The sequence below is a fragment of the Varanus komodoensis genome, unplaced genomic scaffold (genome assembly GCF_004798865.1).
Source record: "Varanus komodoensis strain SLA01 unplaced genomic scaffold, ASM479886v1 scaffold52, whole genome shotgun sequence".
Classification (NCBI taxonomy): domain Eukaryota; kingdom Metazoa; phylum Chordata; class Lepidosauria; order Squamata; family Varanidae; genus Varanus; species Varanus komodoensis.
In genome coordinates this window covers 114,554-134,591 of record NW_025336114.1, presented here as the reverse complement: position 1 = coordinate 134,591, position 20,038 = coordinate 114,554, and the positions used below count along the sequence as shown (strand labels likewise).

The following is a 20,038-nucleotide window of genomic DNA, read 5'->3' as shown; positions in this document are numbered from 1 at the left end:
GGAAGGGCTCAGTAACCCACCACTACTCAGCTGCGATTTCAAATAGGAAAAAAAGAAACAGGGGCTAAACTATAAAATGGGAGAGCGCAGCTGGAAGGGACTTAAAAAAAAAGAAAAGAGAAGCCTGCGTCTTCCACTTACCGCCACTCGTCCTCTACCTGTACCCCGATGGACTGGAATTTGGTGGCTGATGGAGGGGGCTCCTCTTTTGCCACTGGCTGAAGGCAGTCAACCTTATTAACAAAAAGATACAAACAAAAAAAACAAAAACACAAAAACTTGCTGCTAGAATTCACATTAGAAGGAAAGAGGCATGCATGCACACAAACATACACAAAATGATCATGCAGACACCGTACACCAAAAGGCAGCAGATTGTTTTTATACCACAGCAAGTCTGAAATGAGGCCAACAGGGGTGTTCAGTGACCAACATTTACTCAGCCTGGCCACAAACTTGGGGTGCATGGGAGAAAGTGTGTGGGGGAGAGGAGAGGGGAAACGAAGGCTGCTGACAGCATCACCAACATTAGCAGCTGTCATTCACATTTGATTCCATTCACTTTTAATTGAGTAGTCAGGTACCTGTGGCTCAAAGTTCTGAACAGGTTCTATATGTATTTTATTTAAATAAGAGTGCAATCTTAAGTAAGGGTATAAGCCATGTGGGCTGGGAAATACTGAGAATTGAAGCACTTTCTTCTGTCTAAACATGCATGAATATGTACCCTAAAATGACCCTAGAGGGAATTTTAGAGGCAGGTGCATAAGAAAAAGAATGTTGAGCTGGAATATCTGAATTAGCTTTATTACATAATGCCATGCAGGTACAGGTTGGCTTTGCTTTTAGCAAAGAAGGCACACACAGAAATGCCATCTCTTCAGCACTAACTCTCAAATTATTTAGAGTGCTGAAGTAGCTGGAGTGAAGCTGGTAAGAGGAAAAGGGATATTAATGGTTGATACATTTATAGTCAACTTTAACATTGCTTTAAAATGGATATTTTGAAGTAACTTCTTATTCCTTTCCCTAAGACTCTGAGAATGAACTGGGGGGAAATACCAGTTAGTATCCAGGTAGAATGAAGGAATATAGACTTCAGCAAAGCAGTTTATGGTGTGCTTACAGCCCTTTAGTGAAGTGTTCCCAGAGTTCCCAGCAGGCAAAGCCATGCTAGTAACTGTAGGCAGGATGGCATATAGCACAAACTAACTCAACAACTTGGAGTGAAAGTAGGCTTCCCAGCTTTTCAAGAAAGCCACCAATTTATTAGCTAACATGGAATGCTTTCTGTTTGCCTGCACATTCAGACTTTTTCTTGAGCTTTATGTTTGTCCAACATACCAGCAGGATCATGATTTTGCATTTCTCCTAGAACAGTTAAAGAACAGGATGGGGAGAAGAGATGAAACAGTATAGCATCAGAGAAAATGGAGTCACTATTTTTTGGGGGAGGGGGAGCTCCTGTTTGTGAGTGAGAGCAAGACAAAAGAAAATACTGAGTGGGAAAAGAAGAATATCGATGAGCACAAAGATTAATCATTTACTCATCCTTAGGAGCACTTTTATTATGTGGCAGGCATTAACACTTATTAAAGCTGCACAATATTTCTTACAATTTCAAGTGCTGGGAAAAATGCAGTCTCCCTGACAATAGAGGCATGAACTTGTGTAGCTGCTGCTAGATTGGCCATTTTTAATTGTTTCTCTGCAATGCTGTTTTTTTGTTTTGTTTTTAATTATCTAATTGGTACATGTACATTGTGAGGCAGAATAAATTGGATATGTATTATTTATGAATATACGCATAAACTTGGAAGTTAGGCACCTGGGTCCTTTGCAGCTAGTGAACTACTGTGCACTGTTGCTGTAAGGTGGTCACCTAAGAAAGACTCTCATACAGCATGAACCAAAACTGAAAGGCTTTGCCATAACAGACAAGTATATGTTGATGTTTTAGAATAGGAGTACCTGTTCACTATCATTCCCTACCTGTTCTTCCAGACTTGAGCCAGATACTACCTTACTTGAGTGGATGAAAGCCTATTCTGCACAGCGGGGGAAGTGACTGCAGAGTCTCCAGTAAACAACAGCTTGTACCTGTTCTGGAAAGCTGATGGCAAAGGACCACTTTTCTTTTTAATTATTTCCAAATTAGTGAGCTTTACTGGACCAAATACAACAGCTTGCACAATCCTGGCTATATTCCTATCACCTCCATTAGATGGCTTGTAATTTTACAGAAAGTCCAGGAACAGAAGATCATTATTTTGATAGAAAGCCAATTCAACTGTGTGTTTAAGCAGTTCTGGAATGCCATTTCTGAGAACTATGCCATGACATTTTTAATTGGCATGTTTGATCTGTTTTATCTAACTCCTTAGTTAGAATATCTGCTAAATGAAATTGCATTGACTCGCGTTGACTGTACGTGATACAGATGCGCACAGCGTGGGAAGCAACGTAACTGGATTTTTCTTCACTAAGGTAAATCATTTCGCTATAGCACTAGGCTAGATAGATTTTACAAAATGCATTTGATGATGTTGGTGAAAATCCTGTGCCTCTAGAGTTTTCACTGAGCCCCAAGAGAACTCATATTTCCTGATCCTAACACACACTTGTTGCGAGAACTGTAAGAGAGGAGAATCAGTCACACAAGAAAAAGTATAGGCATGAGATTGCTCCTTAGCATGTTAGCCCCATAAACATTTCTCCTACAAACTTCATGATCATGATCTTATTCTGCATCAACAATGGCCAACCTTTTTGGCCTGGTGCTTTGGTGGATTTGTACCTAGCCTATAGAGCCAGAAAGTATAATGCACAGAAAAGAAAAACGGAACTGCAGGTTAGCAACCAAGTCCATGAATCATCCTGCTCCTGTCTGTGTGATGACATTCATATCACAGGCTGTCCTCCCATGGCTTAGAGGCACCTTGACGGAGGGGTTTTGGCCCCAAGGACTAGCTTTGTGGTTGCAGGGGGTCCACAGATATACACCCCACCCCTGGTGATCCTGATACTGTTTGCCCCTTTCTCACTGGTAGCAGCAGTTGAGAAGCACAAACCACAGAGGTTCCACAGGAGGAAGTGGAGAACGCTGCCTCTGCACCGTGACTCTCAATGAACCTGATCCTGACTGCCCCTTCCTCAGTGTTCTTACTCGTGAGATGAGACCATGGAAAGAACAAACTGTATATCAGGATCACTGGGAGAGGGAATGCAACTGTAGTGGGGGGGGGGGATGGGGTCGGGACATGCCTGGGCAACACAGTTAAGGCCTTGGAGAGCCACATGTTACGCACATGTGGTATAGGTTGAAAGGAATGTGGGGCTATGGAGGGTGCTGCCAAGAAGCCTAGAGGACTGCTCCATATGCCCTACTGAATGTCTCCTTGAGGACCATACTTCTCCAGAGGCATATTGTAAGCAGACACTAGAACAGTTAAACAGATATGGACAGATATGTTAGGAATGTCTTCTATAGCTAATGAGAACAAACAATTCCATACTTGTATTCCTATAGATGACAGCTTCCTTTTGGGGATGTTCTCCACCTTTGGCTCTTCGCTAGTCAGCGTTCCTTTGTCACTTTTCAATGTTGCATTTTTCTGGGGTAGCTCAGGAGGTTCTCTGGCTGGAGTCACAATGCTTCCTTTCGTCACGCTTGGTGGTCTGGTGCTGTCTAAGCTATCAGAGGAATTGCTGAGTCCCGACTGACTGTTGACTTCACTCTTGTGGTCCTGGTTGTCCAGGTAGCTGTCCTGTGCCGATTCAGTGCTGCTCTGCACTGTGACAGAGATGAATGGCTTCGAGGTGGTCCGAGGTGGGACTGGTGGGGGTGTTTTTTTATAGCCCACTAGGCATGCTGAACCTGCGATGGTGGAAGTGAGGAAATATCAAAGGAGAGAAGGGATGAGGGAAGAGAAAGCAGCAAAGATCTAATGAATAGAAAGGTAAAGCAGAATTAGTCGCAATGTTCAGAGAAGCTACAAGCAGTGCAGAGTATACTAGTCAAGCCAGCAGTATGCACAGAGCAGCCCAAACCAAAGCACATTAATAGCTAGCACTATCCTGTTGTGAAGTTCAAGAGGAACGTCATAACACAGACTGGAAAATAATGAGGAAAGTGAGGAAGACCCCTCCAGAAAGTTATAAAGCAAGCAGTGCTTGCTACAGGGCTACAATGGATGAGAGGAAGCCCGCCATTTTGCTTTATATTTAAGGTCCTGATAAAACCACCTCTTGGTGTTTGAACCCATCAGTCGAATGTCAGTCTCTTGACTAAGCTGGTACTTGTACCTAGAGAAGGAGAAAGGCCATAAAAACATTTTGTCAGGCAACAGCCATGCTCACTTTCTTGATGAACAGCCTCTTTGTGAATCCAAGTCTGTTAATGGCCACCCACGTTCTGGAGCTAGAATCATGGGGCATTCCACATCTTTCTTGATGTGGAACTGAAAGTAAACTCTCTTAATATATTCCAGAGGTAACCATGTTAACCTGTTGCAGCAAATACACCAGAGCCCCTTGTCTACCTTAAAGACAAGCCCACTTCATTATGACATAGGTTTTGTGAACTACAGTCCACTTCACATACATATACCAAACATTCCATAAGTTAGCTTCTGATGAAATGGGTTGGGCTCATCAAAAGCTTATCCTGTAATAATTTTTACTACAAGGTGCTACAAGACTTTCTACCTATGTTATATTTAGCTCCAGATAAATGGAGTCACAATTCAGATGGGTTCATCTAGAATGATGCCCATAGCAAGTTTCAACTGAACCTGGCTCGAGGCTAACTCAAAAATGCTGTACATGTGAAAGTTAGATTTTAGGTAAACACTTGTTTCAGTTGAACAAGATTTTACAGGATAAAAGAAATGCAGATGCCAACTTTCCTTACAGGTAATTGAGAATTATTTGGTCATATATTTATAGTTAATACAATAGTAGAAATCTTCATTTTCCTTTAGAGACTATACTGAATTTCCTGCGGGTTTATCATAAAAGCCAGTTAACCTTATAAGGTTTTATAGTTCCGCATGTGTAACCTTGTATATTTTAACTGGTGTTGTGTATTTAAAACTGTTACTTTGTCACTATGAATATTTTAATGAAAAAGTATGAGATAAGGAAAAAAAGAAGAAGAAACCAAACTGTAATTTAAGTGTTCAGGCTCAGACTTATTTGCTGTGTTTGGGTAGGCAACATTAAACTATGGTTTATTATTATAGGGATGAGTCTGGATGAACATCAGTTCTGCCTGTTCCCCCTAATCCCCTTTCTATATCCTGTATAGCTGTGAAGAGGCTAGAAGCATTTGCTTCCACGTTTGGAAGCGAAACCACATTTTAACATTATGTCTAACCCTGGACAAACAGTGGTCCATCTTTCTCATTTACTGAAACAAATTGACGTCATAAACCATGACTTGAAATTGGCTAATTTCAGTTAAACATAGTAAGAGTCATGCCGGATCAGATTAAGGGTCCATCTAGTCCAGCATTCTGCTCACACAGTAGCCTGTGCAAACCCACAAGTATGAGATGCATGGAACAACACCCTCCCTTTCATGTTCTCTAGCAACTGGTATACATAGGCATACTGCCTATGATCCTGAAGGTATCATACAGCCCTTATAACTAGTAGCCATTGATAGCCTTATCCTCTATAGTTAAGATTGACCACAGTTTGTCTGGGTTCAGATACACCAGTAACTGTGGTTATTTTTTTAAAACAGAAAGTAACATTTCTAACCACCTCACTGAGTTGCAAGTGGAAAGGAGAAGAAAGGGATGGGAGCATGTAAACCAAGGGAAAATTAGGCTCACTCCAATAACAAAGATATTGTTTCTTATTTGCCTTTAATACCTCTAAGTAATCTGTGTGCAACCCTCTTAGTCTGGTTAATTGAATGAAATATTCCAAAGTTCTATTTCTGCTAGTTATGGAAAGGAAGATAGGGGTAACTGAAGAATATATTTATTCTTGTTTGTAAAACTTGGCTGAATATATTCACTTGTACACCCTGCATTATAGTCCATCTGAGACTAATTGCCAGAGCTTGCACTGGATCTTTATTCAACTAAAGACCATCAGTATTCAAGGGCCCAACCCCAAACAGGAAAAGTAGTTGCTACCACTGAACTCATGTAGGGAGCGCCAACAAAAATGGAGTCAAACAGCACCATAGTGAAAAAAGGGGGAGGGAGCCGCAAGGTCACAGGAACCCTGACATGTGCAGACACAGAATGCATCTTATTTTAAAAAAACTGAAGGGACAACCTACCCCAGAACCCAGCCCAAAGAAGACTGAATATGCTGAGTGGCTATAGAAATATTGAATGCTAGGGTGGAAGGAAGATGAGGGAGGAGGCAGTCCTGCTAGAAGAAGGCATGACTGGCTGGCAGGGAAGTTGAGCAAGAGCAATTATGGTAGGAGGGAGGCTAAACCGCACTGCTTTGTTGGTTCTACTTGTGACTTTTTTGAAGCCTGCATCTTTTACTCCTTCTGTTTTCAGACAGAGTTAAAAAGTGGCCTTGAAATACTCCAAGGGCAGTTATTGCAGAGATTTGCCTGGGTAGTCCCTCCTCACTATTAATTCTGAAGAAATACTGGGGTTGAATGGTGGGAAATCTGAATGAGGATATATAGCTCAAAGGCCTAATGATGTTTTCACACATGTGAAAGTGGCTCTTGTCAGTAAGGTCTGTAATGTGAATGCAAGGCATACATTGGCCAGAATGCTAATTTGAATTGCAAACAAAATCAGATCTGGGGGAGGAGAGGCAACACAAATAGCAGGAGAGACTGCAAGGTTATTTAAACCCTAGATGATGGTCTAACAGAAACCAATACTAATTAGGAAGCCAGTAATTATTCTCTCCCCATTCCCCAGAGAGAACAGCTATCTACGCAGAATAATCTGCTTCCCTCTCCCAAAGTGATGAGGTCACAAGGCTGTCAAAGTACAAGAAAAGCTTTGAAAAGCATTTCGGCAAAGCATCCATGTTTAGAAAGAACTACCCCTCCCCCAAATTATGCCTCAGAAGTAGCTAACCCTCCAGGATGAGCAAACTACAGCTAATTTAATTTGCATTATTCTTTAGCTATCAGATGCACAAGGTACTTAAAATCACCTTTTTGGCCAGTTGTATTCTCCATTCGAGCATAAAATGCCTTTTAAAAAAGAAAAATATATGTGTATTTCTTTCTGAAAATGTGGTTACTAGTAATGCAAACTATTCCCTCTAGTTAGGCAGACCTCACAGTCACTTCTGTTTAAGAGAGTAACTCATGCTTTCCAGGAAATCTTTGCTTCTATGTACATTCACATGCATGTCTCCTATTTATTTCTTGACAAAGCAAGTACAACTGATAAACTTTCTTGATGACAGGTTATTGGAATTAAACAAGTGCTGAAAAATGTTGCATTATTTAAGGAGAGAACTAAGCCCTGTTCATAAAGGGCTACCTACCAAAAAAGAAGTTGTAAGACCATGTCTCCTAGCCCCACTATTGACATACTCCACTCCATTCCAACATTCCTCCATGCATGTGGCTCCATTCCTATGACTTCCAAACATCTGGTGACATTATCACCAGGCTTCCAAACATCTGGTGAAGGGGAGTTATGTATATTTGCATGGAGTCCTCAGTGCAACCAAGGGTCTTAATCATATGGAACACATATGGCTGTAACAAAGGAGGCACCACACTGCTGATGTCCATCCATGTTGGATGTCCACACAAGCAAAAGCGCAAGTGCAGGTCTGCGGTAAGGGAGGGGTGTGGCTTTGCAAGAGCAACATGTATGCACACACAGAGGTCTGTATAAGAGCAGTCACACTCCTCTTTCAACTAGGTCTTGGGTGGCAGTGTTGTGTAGGAACATATTAAGCTGCCTGATACTGAAAAGGTTAGCCCATCTAGCTCATTGTTGTCTCTCTGAGTGTCAGTGACTTCCTGAGACCTCAGGCAACAGTCACACCAAGTCTGGCAACTCAGTGTCTTTGAGCCAGAGCTGCTGTGGCTGAATCTGGGGCATTCTGCATTCAAAGCAGGATTCTACTCATCTATGGATAAAATACATTAAATACAAGCTTTCTGTTAAAAACTGAATAGAGAGCTCACATTAGTCCTTCAGCGGTTACAGTTTTCTCTCAAACTTGGTGCCGTGTAAAAATTATAATTTTTTGTCATTGTGTTTCTTGAAAGTTTAGACAATCCTTTCTGGTGCTGGCTGGGGAAGATGACAAATGTTGCCTAACACATCTGAAGGACACCAAGTTGGTGAAGGCTGGTTTAGATCAATATGGTATTCGCTATATTCCAGTCAGAAGCAGTTTGTTTTTTTTTTTAAAGCAAATCCCTTATTTTTGACTCCTGTGCTATTTCAGTTTCTATCATCTTTGTGCATTTCAGAAGTTGGTACCATTCATCTGGAACTATCAATTGTTTCCAGACGCTCTTTTTTGTCTCCACTCTTGGCCCATGCTCCATAGCTCACTGGTAACCAGTCAGGGCCTGCGTGCATACACACACACACTCACACACGGTATTAAGATGCATTTTAATATGATGTTAATGTGGAATTGCTACATTCACACAAGATTTACAAGTCAGCATTCAATCCAAGGCCTAGTTTGTATGAGTATCACTTTTTAAAAAGCTTCTCTTTCCTTGCATAACCAGGATTATATACACAGGGTTCTTATTTCTCAAAGTATTTCTACTGCAGCTTTCAGTTTATATCTGAAAGACTTGTTTACTGAAAAGAGTACCAACAGTGCAGAGAAAAAGAAAAGAAATGGGCTTTCATATCTGTAAGCAAGAATGTTGAAAGAGTGTTTGGTTTTTTTTTGCACAAAATCTAAGAAATAACTCAAGATGCAATCCTATAAAATGGAAGCCGCTTTACACTGGGTTAGATCATCAGTCCATCTAGCCCTGTATTGTCAATTCACTGGCAGTGACTTTGCAGAGTTTCAGGCCTACTTGGAGATGTTGAGGATTAAATCTGGGTCCTTCTGTATGCAGAACATTTGCTAAACCACTGAGCTATGGGCCCTTATACACAAAAAGCTAACAGAGAAGACAGTAATTACTCATTTTTCCTGTGTAATATGCACAATGGTAATTTGTTCATCTGGTGGGGCTGATTCACTCATACTTATTAATAGAAACAAATGATTTATCATTGTGTTAACTTACTCCAAAATATTATTGCATATCGGGTGAACTTCTTGGCACACATCACACTTGAAACACAAGACATTTTATCTCTGCAAGCGTATACTACACATTGTACCCTGTTCTGTTGTCCACAATACTGTTTTAAGGAATGCTATTTTAAAAGGAAAGATTGAAATTAGCTAACTTAAAAAGTCACATGTTTAACATTAAGAAAATGTATGTGTATAAAATATTCGTAGATGTGACATTCTGGAAAGCTTTTCATGGGAGCACTGGCATACTGGCAATAAAATAACCTCACTGGATTTCTGTCAGAAACTGATACATTCAAGAAGAAACTTGCACAAAGCCCCCACAGGTCTAGGGTTGGACTTCTAAATTAATTCTAGAGTATGGCTTCTGCACAATCAAGATGATAATCGACAACCTACCTACAAAATTAAATGTATTATTGACCAGACTCAAATGTAACCAGGCCATACCCATTCACCTGAAAGAGCACATGAAAAACATCAAGTTAACACTTCTCATGGTCTAGCCTGTATGGATTAACATTCACTCATAATAACCAAGCCAAGCAACTAAATGAAAAGCTCAAATGTATCCCTACAACTTTACATGTAAAAATGTCCAATGTGAGTGTTCAGAGATAAGTAGAGCTACACTAGAGAGAGTCACTTTAACCAAAAAGATCTGTAAATACTATTTTGGGAGGTGCTTATAAAATTGGATTTAAATTTCAAGAACCATTTCCATGGAGACAGTTGCTTTCTCAAAATAGGTGCTTTATTGCTCACTAAAGACACAAAGGTGATTGCAACATCCTCAATTTAGACAGAGAGGAAAGGTCATTGATCCCATCTCAAAATAACCCTATTTCTAACTGAAGGCAACATCTCTCTGACTGAACATCCAATCACCCTAACTGAGAGAGGATTGATTTAAACATGTCTTGAAATATCTTTCAAGAGCACTGACTAACTGTGCTCTGTATGCCCATTTTATAAAGCAAGCCTGAAGGAAGCCACTATTTCCCAAAGTAGATCAATGAGATGCAGAATCGGCAATTTTGCCTTTATATGGAGTGAACTGACAAAGAGAGAGAGAGAGAGAGCGCGTGTGTGTGAAGTTACAACATCAAAATGAGGAATAGCAATCAGTATGTAGCCCAAAACACATCTATTCCCAATTAGGGATGACAGCAGCTCCAGAAATAGTGATGACAGCACACAGCATAGCTAACAAGATTTGGTGAGAAGAGGGGGTGGAGGACTCCACTTGAGACTATATATATAAAAAATACTGGGTTATATCCCAAAATCCTGTAAGCCAAATTGTGCACATGCAAAGAACATTCTTGGTGGGAGGTGTGAATTACTGCCAAATTTTCTTTCCCATATCACCTCCCACACTGTGCAGGAGATGGGGCATGTGCACAAAGGATTGCAAGGGGAAATCAGTGAAAAATTGTGTCAAACTCTCCTTGTGATCAAAGGCCCTTCTATTCATGGAAGGACTCTTTCTGTGAACAGAAGGGCACTTCTAGATCAAACTCATAGTCCCTGGTTAGAGCTCACCACTCCCAAGTAGAATGGAAGATGCAAAGAATTCTATGCAGCAGCTGCCTTCAAAAAAAATACAGGAAAATCAGTTTTGTCATATCAATTTTCTCCCTTTTTCTACACTAACCCTAATCAGAACCATAGCCATAAGCTATCTTCCACCTTAAGCTATTCAGCAATATTACCCCATTTCTGGGAGAGATCAGTATATAGACCACATATTTTATTTTCTTCTGGGAACTCCCACAATAATTGCATCAGCCTACAAAAGGCATTGACCTACATTCTGCCTCCCTGTTGCTAAGGCCTGGATCATGTTTCTAACTTGATTTCTTATTTTGGAAGATTCATTTGTCACACTTTTAAAAAGAAAAACTAAGCAGTTGCTTTTTATTTCATATACATCTGATTCTACCTTTCTTCTATTATGGAGCTCAAGGCAGCATAAATTGCATTCCCAGGCAGTCTTGCATTAGGCACTGGCCAACCCAAAATTGCTTCTTTCAGCTAAGTCTTTAGAGCACGTGCCTTCAGGCCATCCTTTATATTTCTGCTATACCACGTAAGTATTTGTACCTCCCAAAAGGTACACAGGACACCCAAAGATCAGTAGTGATAAAATGGCAGCATTTCCAACAAAACAAATTCCTTAAAAACTTTTTGAAGCAGCTGAGTTTTCGAAGTCTGTTTAAATACTTCAAATTGAGAGAGCAAATCACACATTTCCTTCAAAGATGATGCATTTGGCAGGGGCCATGACTGTCCTGGTGCTTGCCAATCCAACTACTTGGACAAAAAGGTTGACAAGAAGGGTCTCTGATGCTGACCTTAAAAGTACAAACAGGTTCGTGTGCATGCCAGTGGTCCTTCAAATAACATAGAGAATCAAAGAACAGTAGAGTTGGAAGGGGCCAGAAGGCCAATGGGTCTAACCACCTGCAACTGCAGGTCACTAAGTTACAGCATACCATTGGCCCTGAACCATTTACAAAAGATTCTTGAAATACCAAGTATGGCTCAGTGCTGGAATGGAACTTGGAGGATTTGGATTCTAGTCCCTACTTGGCCATAAAGCTCACTGGGTGACTTTGAGCCAGTCAGAGACACTCAGCCCAAGAGGGCTGTTGTTAGGAAGAAAAAAAGGGAGAGCAGAACTTTGTAAGCTCCCTTGGGTTCCTTGCATGAGGTAGGAAGGAGGCTATAAATATAATGTAATTAATGATAATAACTGTCCAAAGTATCTGAAGGGTACCTGGATAGCAAAGGTTGATTTAGGGCTTTAAAGGCCCAAATCAAAATGTTGGAATGGGAATGTAAATGCACCAGTAACTACAATCCATTATAATATTGTTACAGAATCCATGTAATATACTCTGCCTGTTGAGCCCCAAATAGCACACAAATAAGCTGTATTCTTCACAAGCTGAAGTTGCTATAGGTGTCATTATGCTGATTCAGTTTGGTGGGAACCAGCACATGCTAAGCTTAGAATGGCTTTTCCTGAGTAGAGTGACAGCCTTAAGCCAAAAAAAGAGACTTCTGCCTTGCATTTATAATACAATAAAATTGTCATCTCTGTTGAAATGAATGGCAGAGCTCACAATGCCAGGCAGAATGTCATGTGTACTTTGAGACCTCTGATGCCATAGGAACCTGCTCGCTGTGGGTGTAACCAGACCATCCAACCAGCAGCCTAAACTGATCTAGCAGTTGTTGGACGGTGTTCTAGACTACAGGTGAAAGGCTGGCTGCTTGAATGCTCCTCTTCATAAAGTACTTCCAGCACATGTGGACCTAGGTGGTAAGAGAAACCCTAAGCCAAGATAGTGTCTGTTCCTACTCATTCTGAATATTGAAACATGAAGTAGCTTGCTGATCAGCATTTTTGCTAATCTAACCCACCTACTCTAACAGTCCAATCTATTTAGCAATAAGCAAGGAACTGTGCAGGATACATTTTCTAAAAAACTTTCCTAGTGATGTAGCTGCTAAGAGGCTAAACATTCTGAATCCTTTTGCTACTGCTACAAACCAGTTCTGCTTCTAGCCTGGACATTCCTTTTTCAAGTGAGTTACAATCACCCAGGCCATCTACACTAACTGTTACTCTCCCCCTTAAAAGGTAACTTAGGGTCAACATTTTCTTTCTTGCTCAATCATAAAAATTCAAACAAATCACTGTATATCATGTCTGCACAGTTATTTCAGAAAACAGGTCTCAAAAACTTAGTCCTCTAAAGGATAAATGGACCAAAAATCATTAGATGTCCATGCAAACTGCGACTTGGTGTGGATGCTTCTCTAAATGGTAAAGGAGATAACTTACCAAAGATCAGCACACTGCAAAACTAAGCTTGAATGAATCAACCATTTAGCAACTAGATGATCTTTTGTCCCCGTCCTTGACTCCAAAACAGCAGCAGAGAAAGAAACAGAAAATGTGTGGAAATCTGTCCATGGCATGACAAAATCGATCCTTTCCAGAGTCCACTTGCATTTACTATAATGTTTCTGCTCTCGTAGAATAGAAGCAAATGAACATGTTGCTGACTTTTCCTCCATCACTGATTACACACACCAATGTGATCTTTTAATTCATGGCAGCAATGAGCTGGCTCTGTCCCAACCATGAGTCACCCTAAGCAAAGGCTGAAAGAAGATTCGCTTGGGTGCCCAAACAGCAAAAGGAAAGTTATTGGATGAGACTGAAAGACTGGGCAGTTGCCTAGAAGCTATAATCACTCATTCAGTGACCTCCTCTATTCAGCTCATTCAGATGTCCTCTAAAAAAAAGAATTTCTATCAGAGCAGTGTATAATCTATATTTCCTGCTGCTACTACCTCCTCCAACCAACCACTGCCACTGGGTTGACCAATATTCAGAGACATGCATGCAATTGTGCAAACAATCAACTCTGTACAATTAAAGATATTTGTAGAATTAATCAAGTCTTTGTTCTTTTTATTTTAAAAGCCAGTATTTTAAACATTTCTTTAAAAGTTTATGTAAACTGCTATGGGAACCTCAATTTAAATTTCTGTAAGAAAGGCAACGAAAAAAAGCACAAACCACAAGTTTAGTATTCCAACACTGAAGCCCCAGCTTGTACTCTACTAAAAATACTGCTTTGCACTCATCACTACCCATGGGTTCAGAGATACCAACCAGAAAATGGACATATAGTTTCAAACATAACTCCTCCCGCTCAGATTGAAAATAGAAAGCCTCATAATGCTTTTTTTAAAAAAATAGCCTCAATATCTCTCCATAATCCACTTCCTTTATTTAAAGATCCAGATTTAGCACAGACTCCAATTAAGCTCCGAAACTGAAAAGTCAAATGTGGAAACAGGTAGACAACAATAACTACTTGATGGTCCTTCTTTTGGTTTTAGCTGGATAATAATTTCATAATATGTTTCAGAACTAGTTTCCATATTTTTAAAGAAACAAACATAAGCAGAAAAATTGCATAAAATTAAGATTCTGGCTTCTGTACTTGAAAAAGTTACATTTCTAGCGGTCATGCTTCAGACCTTTAGAAACATGGTTGGTGGTGGCTTGCTCTGAAGTCTAAGCAGAGCATACATAATTAAGCAAAACATTATGTGAAATTCTAAATTTGAACATTTCTTGGCATAGAACAGAACTCCCTAATGCAAAGTATGGCTGATTTTGCACATCCACTTTCATCGGAAGCATCGTGAGTGTATCCGTCAAATACTAGGGAGTTTCCAGAATAAATGTAAAGGCTGATCAACCCAGGACAAGTTTTGGGAGTGCTGGCATCCTCCTTTCCCTATGGGGCAAAAGCCAAAACAGACAGGTCTATTGCATGTTAGAACCAGTTATTTGCTTGACCACCTGACCACACACATACCCTTTCTGATTCTTTCTCCTCTGCTAGGGAAAGTAAATCAGGCAATCCAGTAGACCATACAAGCCAGTGAGGAGAGATACCTGAGACTCTTTCATGGTTGCTGTTTCTTCCCATAATCAATTGTTCCCATCCTAACCAGCTAGGGTATGCTAAAATTTGCAGACCAACACATAACAAGGATGCCAGGTTGGGAGAAGCTGCCCAAAAGCAACGAGTGAACAGCCCTCATTTTGTCAACACATTATTCTAAGGCAATAGGAAGAGCTAATGATTTCTAGAAAAAATGGGAATAGTCAATAATCTGAGGAATCAGCTACAAAACTTGAGACTACCACATATAAACAGCATGTACATGCAATTTAGCAATTTCTGACTTACAGGTGGAAAAAACGGAAAATAAGGATGATTCCTCACATTCTGCACATTCCTCTCCCAGCAGCAAGTCATACACAAAACTTGCTAGCAGGCCAACTCTGGGCATTTCTGCTAATCATTCAAACCCAATGTGCAATCTGTAATCATAAGAAGTATAGCTCCATAGGGCTTCCAATTCTATATTTTGTTTTTCTCAGCAGATGACCCAAGTAGGTAAACTTATAGTAATATGAGTTTATACAGAACTGTTTAGGAATTCCTTGATCTTAACTATGACACAAATTGTGAGGACTCAATGTTCATGGAGGATAAGAATATCAATGGATATTAGTCCTTATAGCCACATGCGCCTTCCAGGGTCAGAGGCAATATGTTGATAGAAACCAGTTGGTTCAGAAACGGGAACAGGAGAGTGCTGTTGCACTTACGACCTGCTTGTGGGTTTCCCTGTGGATAGCTGTTTGACCACCTTGTGAGTCACATGCTGAACTCAATGCACTTTGGTCTGATCCAGCAAGCATCTTCTTAAAGCAGCTCTTCATATCATCATATCATACTACTTACATGAGTTAGCATTGTTTTAGGATAGTACAGAACTGCTTTCCAAACACTGCATGTATAAACCAGCACAGCATTATACTTTGGCCAAGCAGCCACTGAGGAGTGAAATTAAAGAGGCATCAGTTTCCTTGCTGCCTGGCTGCAATCCATCTCTAACAGTGAGAAATCATAGCTTTCCAAAGGCCAAAAAAAAAAAAAATTACAGTGGTACCTTGGCTCACGAATTTAATCCATTCCACGACCCTGGTCGTGACCCAAATTGGTCATGAGCCAAGTTAAATTTCTCCATAAGGTTCAATGTAAATAAGGTTAATCCGTTCTGTAAATATGTATCTTTAATCACAGGGAAGATGGGCACAATCGCAGGTACGCTTGGGGGGGGGGAAGACGGGTGTGATAGCGGGTGCGCTTGTGTAGGGAAAACAGGCAGGATCGCAGCCATCCCCCCCCCCCAGCACGAGCACGAGCACGACCGTGCCCGTCTTTCCTGCAGGAAGACTGGATAAATCCAATTCCTCTCATATACTTTTTTTCTTTCTCCATATATTTAGCTTAATCTCAAAGGAAATGCACTACAAATTACAATTTCAAGTGCAATGTTGATAAGCTAAATGCACTGTGAAATTATTATGATGAAAAAGTGTCTTATATGGAGAAACCATATTAAATAAGATTGGGTATTCAGGAAATATTTCCAGACAGTACTTGAGAAAACACAGCACTAGCATGTTAAGACAGTAAGTATACATATGCCATTAAGCACAAGATTCCTGCCTCTCAGTTAATATTTGTACTGCTATGAATAACCATGCAATTTAGGGTATGCAGTGGTGTGTGACCCTAAATCATGTTATGAACACAGCAGATACTGTGCTGTGTTTACAAATTTGCACTTACAGAGTAGGAATTTGTATTTATAAAAAACAGAGCATAGCAGTGCTTCACAGACAAATGGTAAAGATCCTACCTAAGTTAGTATTCCTCTAAGAACATTAAACAAGCAGCAAGTTAACCCTCAAGCAAATACCAGCAAAGCTGAATCAGCACTGCATTTGCATAATTGCAAAGTTTCCCATGCTTGCTAAGCTTTGAGTGCTCATTCTTTATAAATATCCCTTGTTCATAAGCATGAGTTTCGTTTTACCTGCTGTGGCTTTTGCTTAGCCAGAACTTCCTTTCCCTCACCTCTATCAGGGAAAAGGGAAACATAATGGGGCCATCTTAGAGTACATGAGCTGGCCTCTAGAAAATAGCCCTCTATCGATTTCGCTCCTGCTTCCCAACAATTGAAGAGAAAATGCAGAAACAAATGTACTACCCTTCTGGAGAAGCACTGGGTAGATATGCCCTGCTATTTTTATCTATGTTGTGTTTCAGGCATGCACCATTTCATGTTGTTGCTGTAGTGTGAGAGGTGATACTCATCACTCTGGAGTAGACTATGCAATATTTAGCTGAGACTGTTCCTATCTGCCTTCTTTGAGCCATGCTAGGAGGTACAGGTCAAAACATCTAGGGGACACCCACACTGCCTAATCTTGCCTCCAATTCCACAGAGAAAACAAGCATTTCCTTGCCAATATTACAGGAGGGAGGGAGACTGGAAGCAGAAGCCGGGACGCCAGTATTTCAAGTCTGAATTGGATTGAAAGTGATTATACTACCCTGGCCCTTTTCTCATCTGCAGTGGTACCTTGGCTCATGAACTTAAATCCGTTCCATGACTCTGGTCACGACCCAATTGGTCATGAGCCAAGTTAAATTTCCCCATAAGGTTCAATGTAAATAAGGTTAGTCCATTCTGTAAATAATTTTTTTAATCACAGGGAAGACGGGCACGATCGTGGGTGCGCTCGCAGGGGGGATGGGCGTTATCATAGGCGTGCATGGGAGGAGACGGGCGTGATCACGGCCATCCCCCCCAGCACACCCACGACCACGCCCATCTTCCCTGCATGAGCACGACTGCGGTCATGCTGGGGGGGGGGGGGGGGAGACAGGTGCAATCACAATCAGCACATGTGAGTTTGGGACCTGAGGAAAATTTTTCCTGAAATTTCTGCTTGCAACCTGATCTGGCTGTGAACTGAGGCGTTTGTGAGCCGAGGTACCACTGTATATTAAAAAAGGTCCCCAGACATAAGCTATATACTGATCAATGCCAGACTTATTTCAGGGGAGCAATACATTTGACATGTTTGCATGTCATGTCAACCCACCCTGGCAATAAGCCACGGTGGGTTGGTAGCAGGCCAAAGAACTCATGGCATGCATAACTTCCCACTCCTACAGCGATCTAGGGGACATCACAACAGGACCTATTTTCTCCTTCCCTGCCACAATCACAAGCTATTTTTGGCTCACTGTGGCTTCTTTGTGGTTTACCCTTTGTTTATTCTGTGATCATGAAAGCTGGCTTAATATCCATCTTTTGCATTTTGACAGCCCCATCCTAGTGACTGAATAGTACCTTGGAGGGGCTGTCAGTGGGTAGCAGAATCTTCTTTGTGGGGTACAAATTATTTTTAATTTTTAGCTGCACTTGCACAATTGCAGAGGGCTGTAGTTGCATGAATGCATGAATTAGGAGCCTTGCCTGGGCAATGCCTGGAGGCATAGGAAGGTGGATTCTGGCTGCCAAGGTGCAGTAGCACACACCAAGCAAGGACAGTGTCCAAAAGATGATCCAAATAATTCCCCCTCCAGTTTCTCTTGGAAGGAGAGCAAAGATATGAGTTATTTTTACTTGTGAAAAGGTGTGATGTGATTTACACTCTCTTTTCATCAAGAACCTAACATTTCCCCCCTCTCCCCCATACCGTGCTCAGGAAATACCTTCCCTCCCCACCCTTGTCTTGGACAACTGTACATCCAAGTCCAAAACCTTTACTTTGCCCTGTCAACTGTTCCCACTTTAAAGGTAAGAAAGGAGGAACAAGAGGAGAAGGAGGATCAAGACAAAGCAGAGATGGCTTGTTTGCTGGAAAACAGACTATTTGGCATTGAAGAGGTTTAATAAAATCAGCAAGAAAAAGGTACCCCATATTTAGACAAGCCATAAAATACACAATACTTTCATGTTTACACCCTAAGAAAAAAATCATTGCAGATTGGAGTAACAAGGTCTCTTTCCACAACAATCAAGAAGTGCTAGCAGGATCTTTCAGTTGTGTGGAAAGTGCAAGTGGTTGTTCAACTGTTACACAGCAGAGGCTACAAAACCAGTTGCATGTCTAGTTGATGTTGCAGATCATAACCAGTTATAGTTTGCATTTGCATGACTGTAACTACAGTTGGATTTTCTTTTTGCACATAGTTTGAAACCTAGATTCTGCTGGTATTGCTAGTGGAATGACTCAGCTGGATACTGCCCACAGCACCAAGAAGACTGATCCAAAAGAGAAGGCTGAACTTCTGCTACAGCATTATGTAAACAGTGGTTTAATCCATATGACTTCCAGTTTATCATCAACAGAACAATCCACACCTTGTATTCACAGGACCAGCAGTGAGCCACAGCTAACACCTACATCAGTGATAGAGAACACCACAACAACCTCTTTTATAAGGAAAAACAGAGGAAGTTCTGCAGAACAATACCTTCTTCATCCCAGCAGTACAAAAACAAATGACCCACACAGATGCAGACATTAGCAAAGACAATAATATCTTCCACTGGAAGCCTGTTGTTAAACAACATAATGACCAGAATTCAGAGGACAAAGTGACAAGGACACAGAACTGCTTTTTTGAAGACACAGCTACTGTGCCCAGCTGAGTGGCAGCTGAAGCAACACGCTTCAGAGATACAATATAGGCAGCTGTAATAGCATTGCAGCAGCTGTAAGGGCATCTAATACATGGCCAAGTGTGGATGATGCTGAATGGAAACATACCATAAGAAGCTGGCAAGTTGAAAATTTATTATTTATTTATTTGGAATGTTTGTATGCCGTTCCATTTGCATAAGCCTCGGGACGGCTTCCAACATATAAATAAATATCTATACGAATACATATACAATCTGGAAACATCCTGGCAATAATTTAAAACCAATAAATAAAATCAGCACTTATTAAAATATTGTTTAAATAAAACGGTCTTGGCCTGGTGCCGAAGAACAAATAACGACGGCGCCAGGCAGACCTCTCTGGGGAGCGCATTCCATAAGTGGGGCACCACCGCAGAGAAAGTCCTCCTCCGGGTACTCACCCTCCTAATATTTGCTGGAAGCCACCCCAGGCTTATGCGAATGGGGCGACATATAAGAATCCCAAACAAGCAAACAAACAAACAAACAAACAAACGTGTGTGTGTGTGTGTGTGTGTGTGTGTGAGTGAGAGAGAGAGAGAGAGAGAGAGAGAGAGAGAGAGAACAACACCCAGTCCCTGTTAGCAACCTGGCAGCTCTATTTTGCACCATCTGAAGTATCCAGACCGTCTTCAAGGGCAGC

At 41.0% G+C, this 20,038-nt stretch overlaps 1 protein-coding gene across 7 annotated transcripts in view; it reads right to left on the bottom strand.

The window, feature by feature from the left end:
• The window catches only part of DLGAP4 (DLG associated protein 4), a 129,243-nt gene that overhangs the window by 10,172 nt on the left and 99,033 nt on the right, over positions 1-20,038 (bottom strand). For 4 of the 7 annotated variants that reach the window (XM_044447539.1, XM_044447540.1, XM_044447545.1 and 1 more), the window contains 2 exons: positions 3,516-3,877; positions 142-233 (listed from right to left, as the gene is read on the bottom strand). In XM_044447539.1, the coding sequence (XP_044303474.1) occupies positions 142-233; positions 3,516-3,877 (454 nt within the window). Of the gene's footprint in view, positions 1-141; positions 234-3,515; positions 3,878-20,038 lie in introns of those variants that run through there. The other 3 variants (XM_044447541.1, XM_044447542.1, XM_044447546.1) reach the window with 2 other exon arrangements.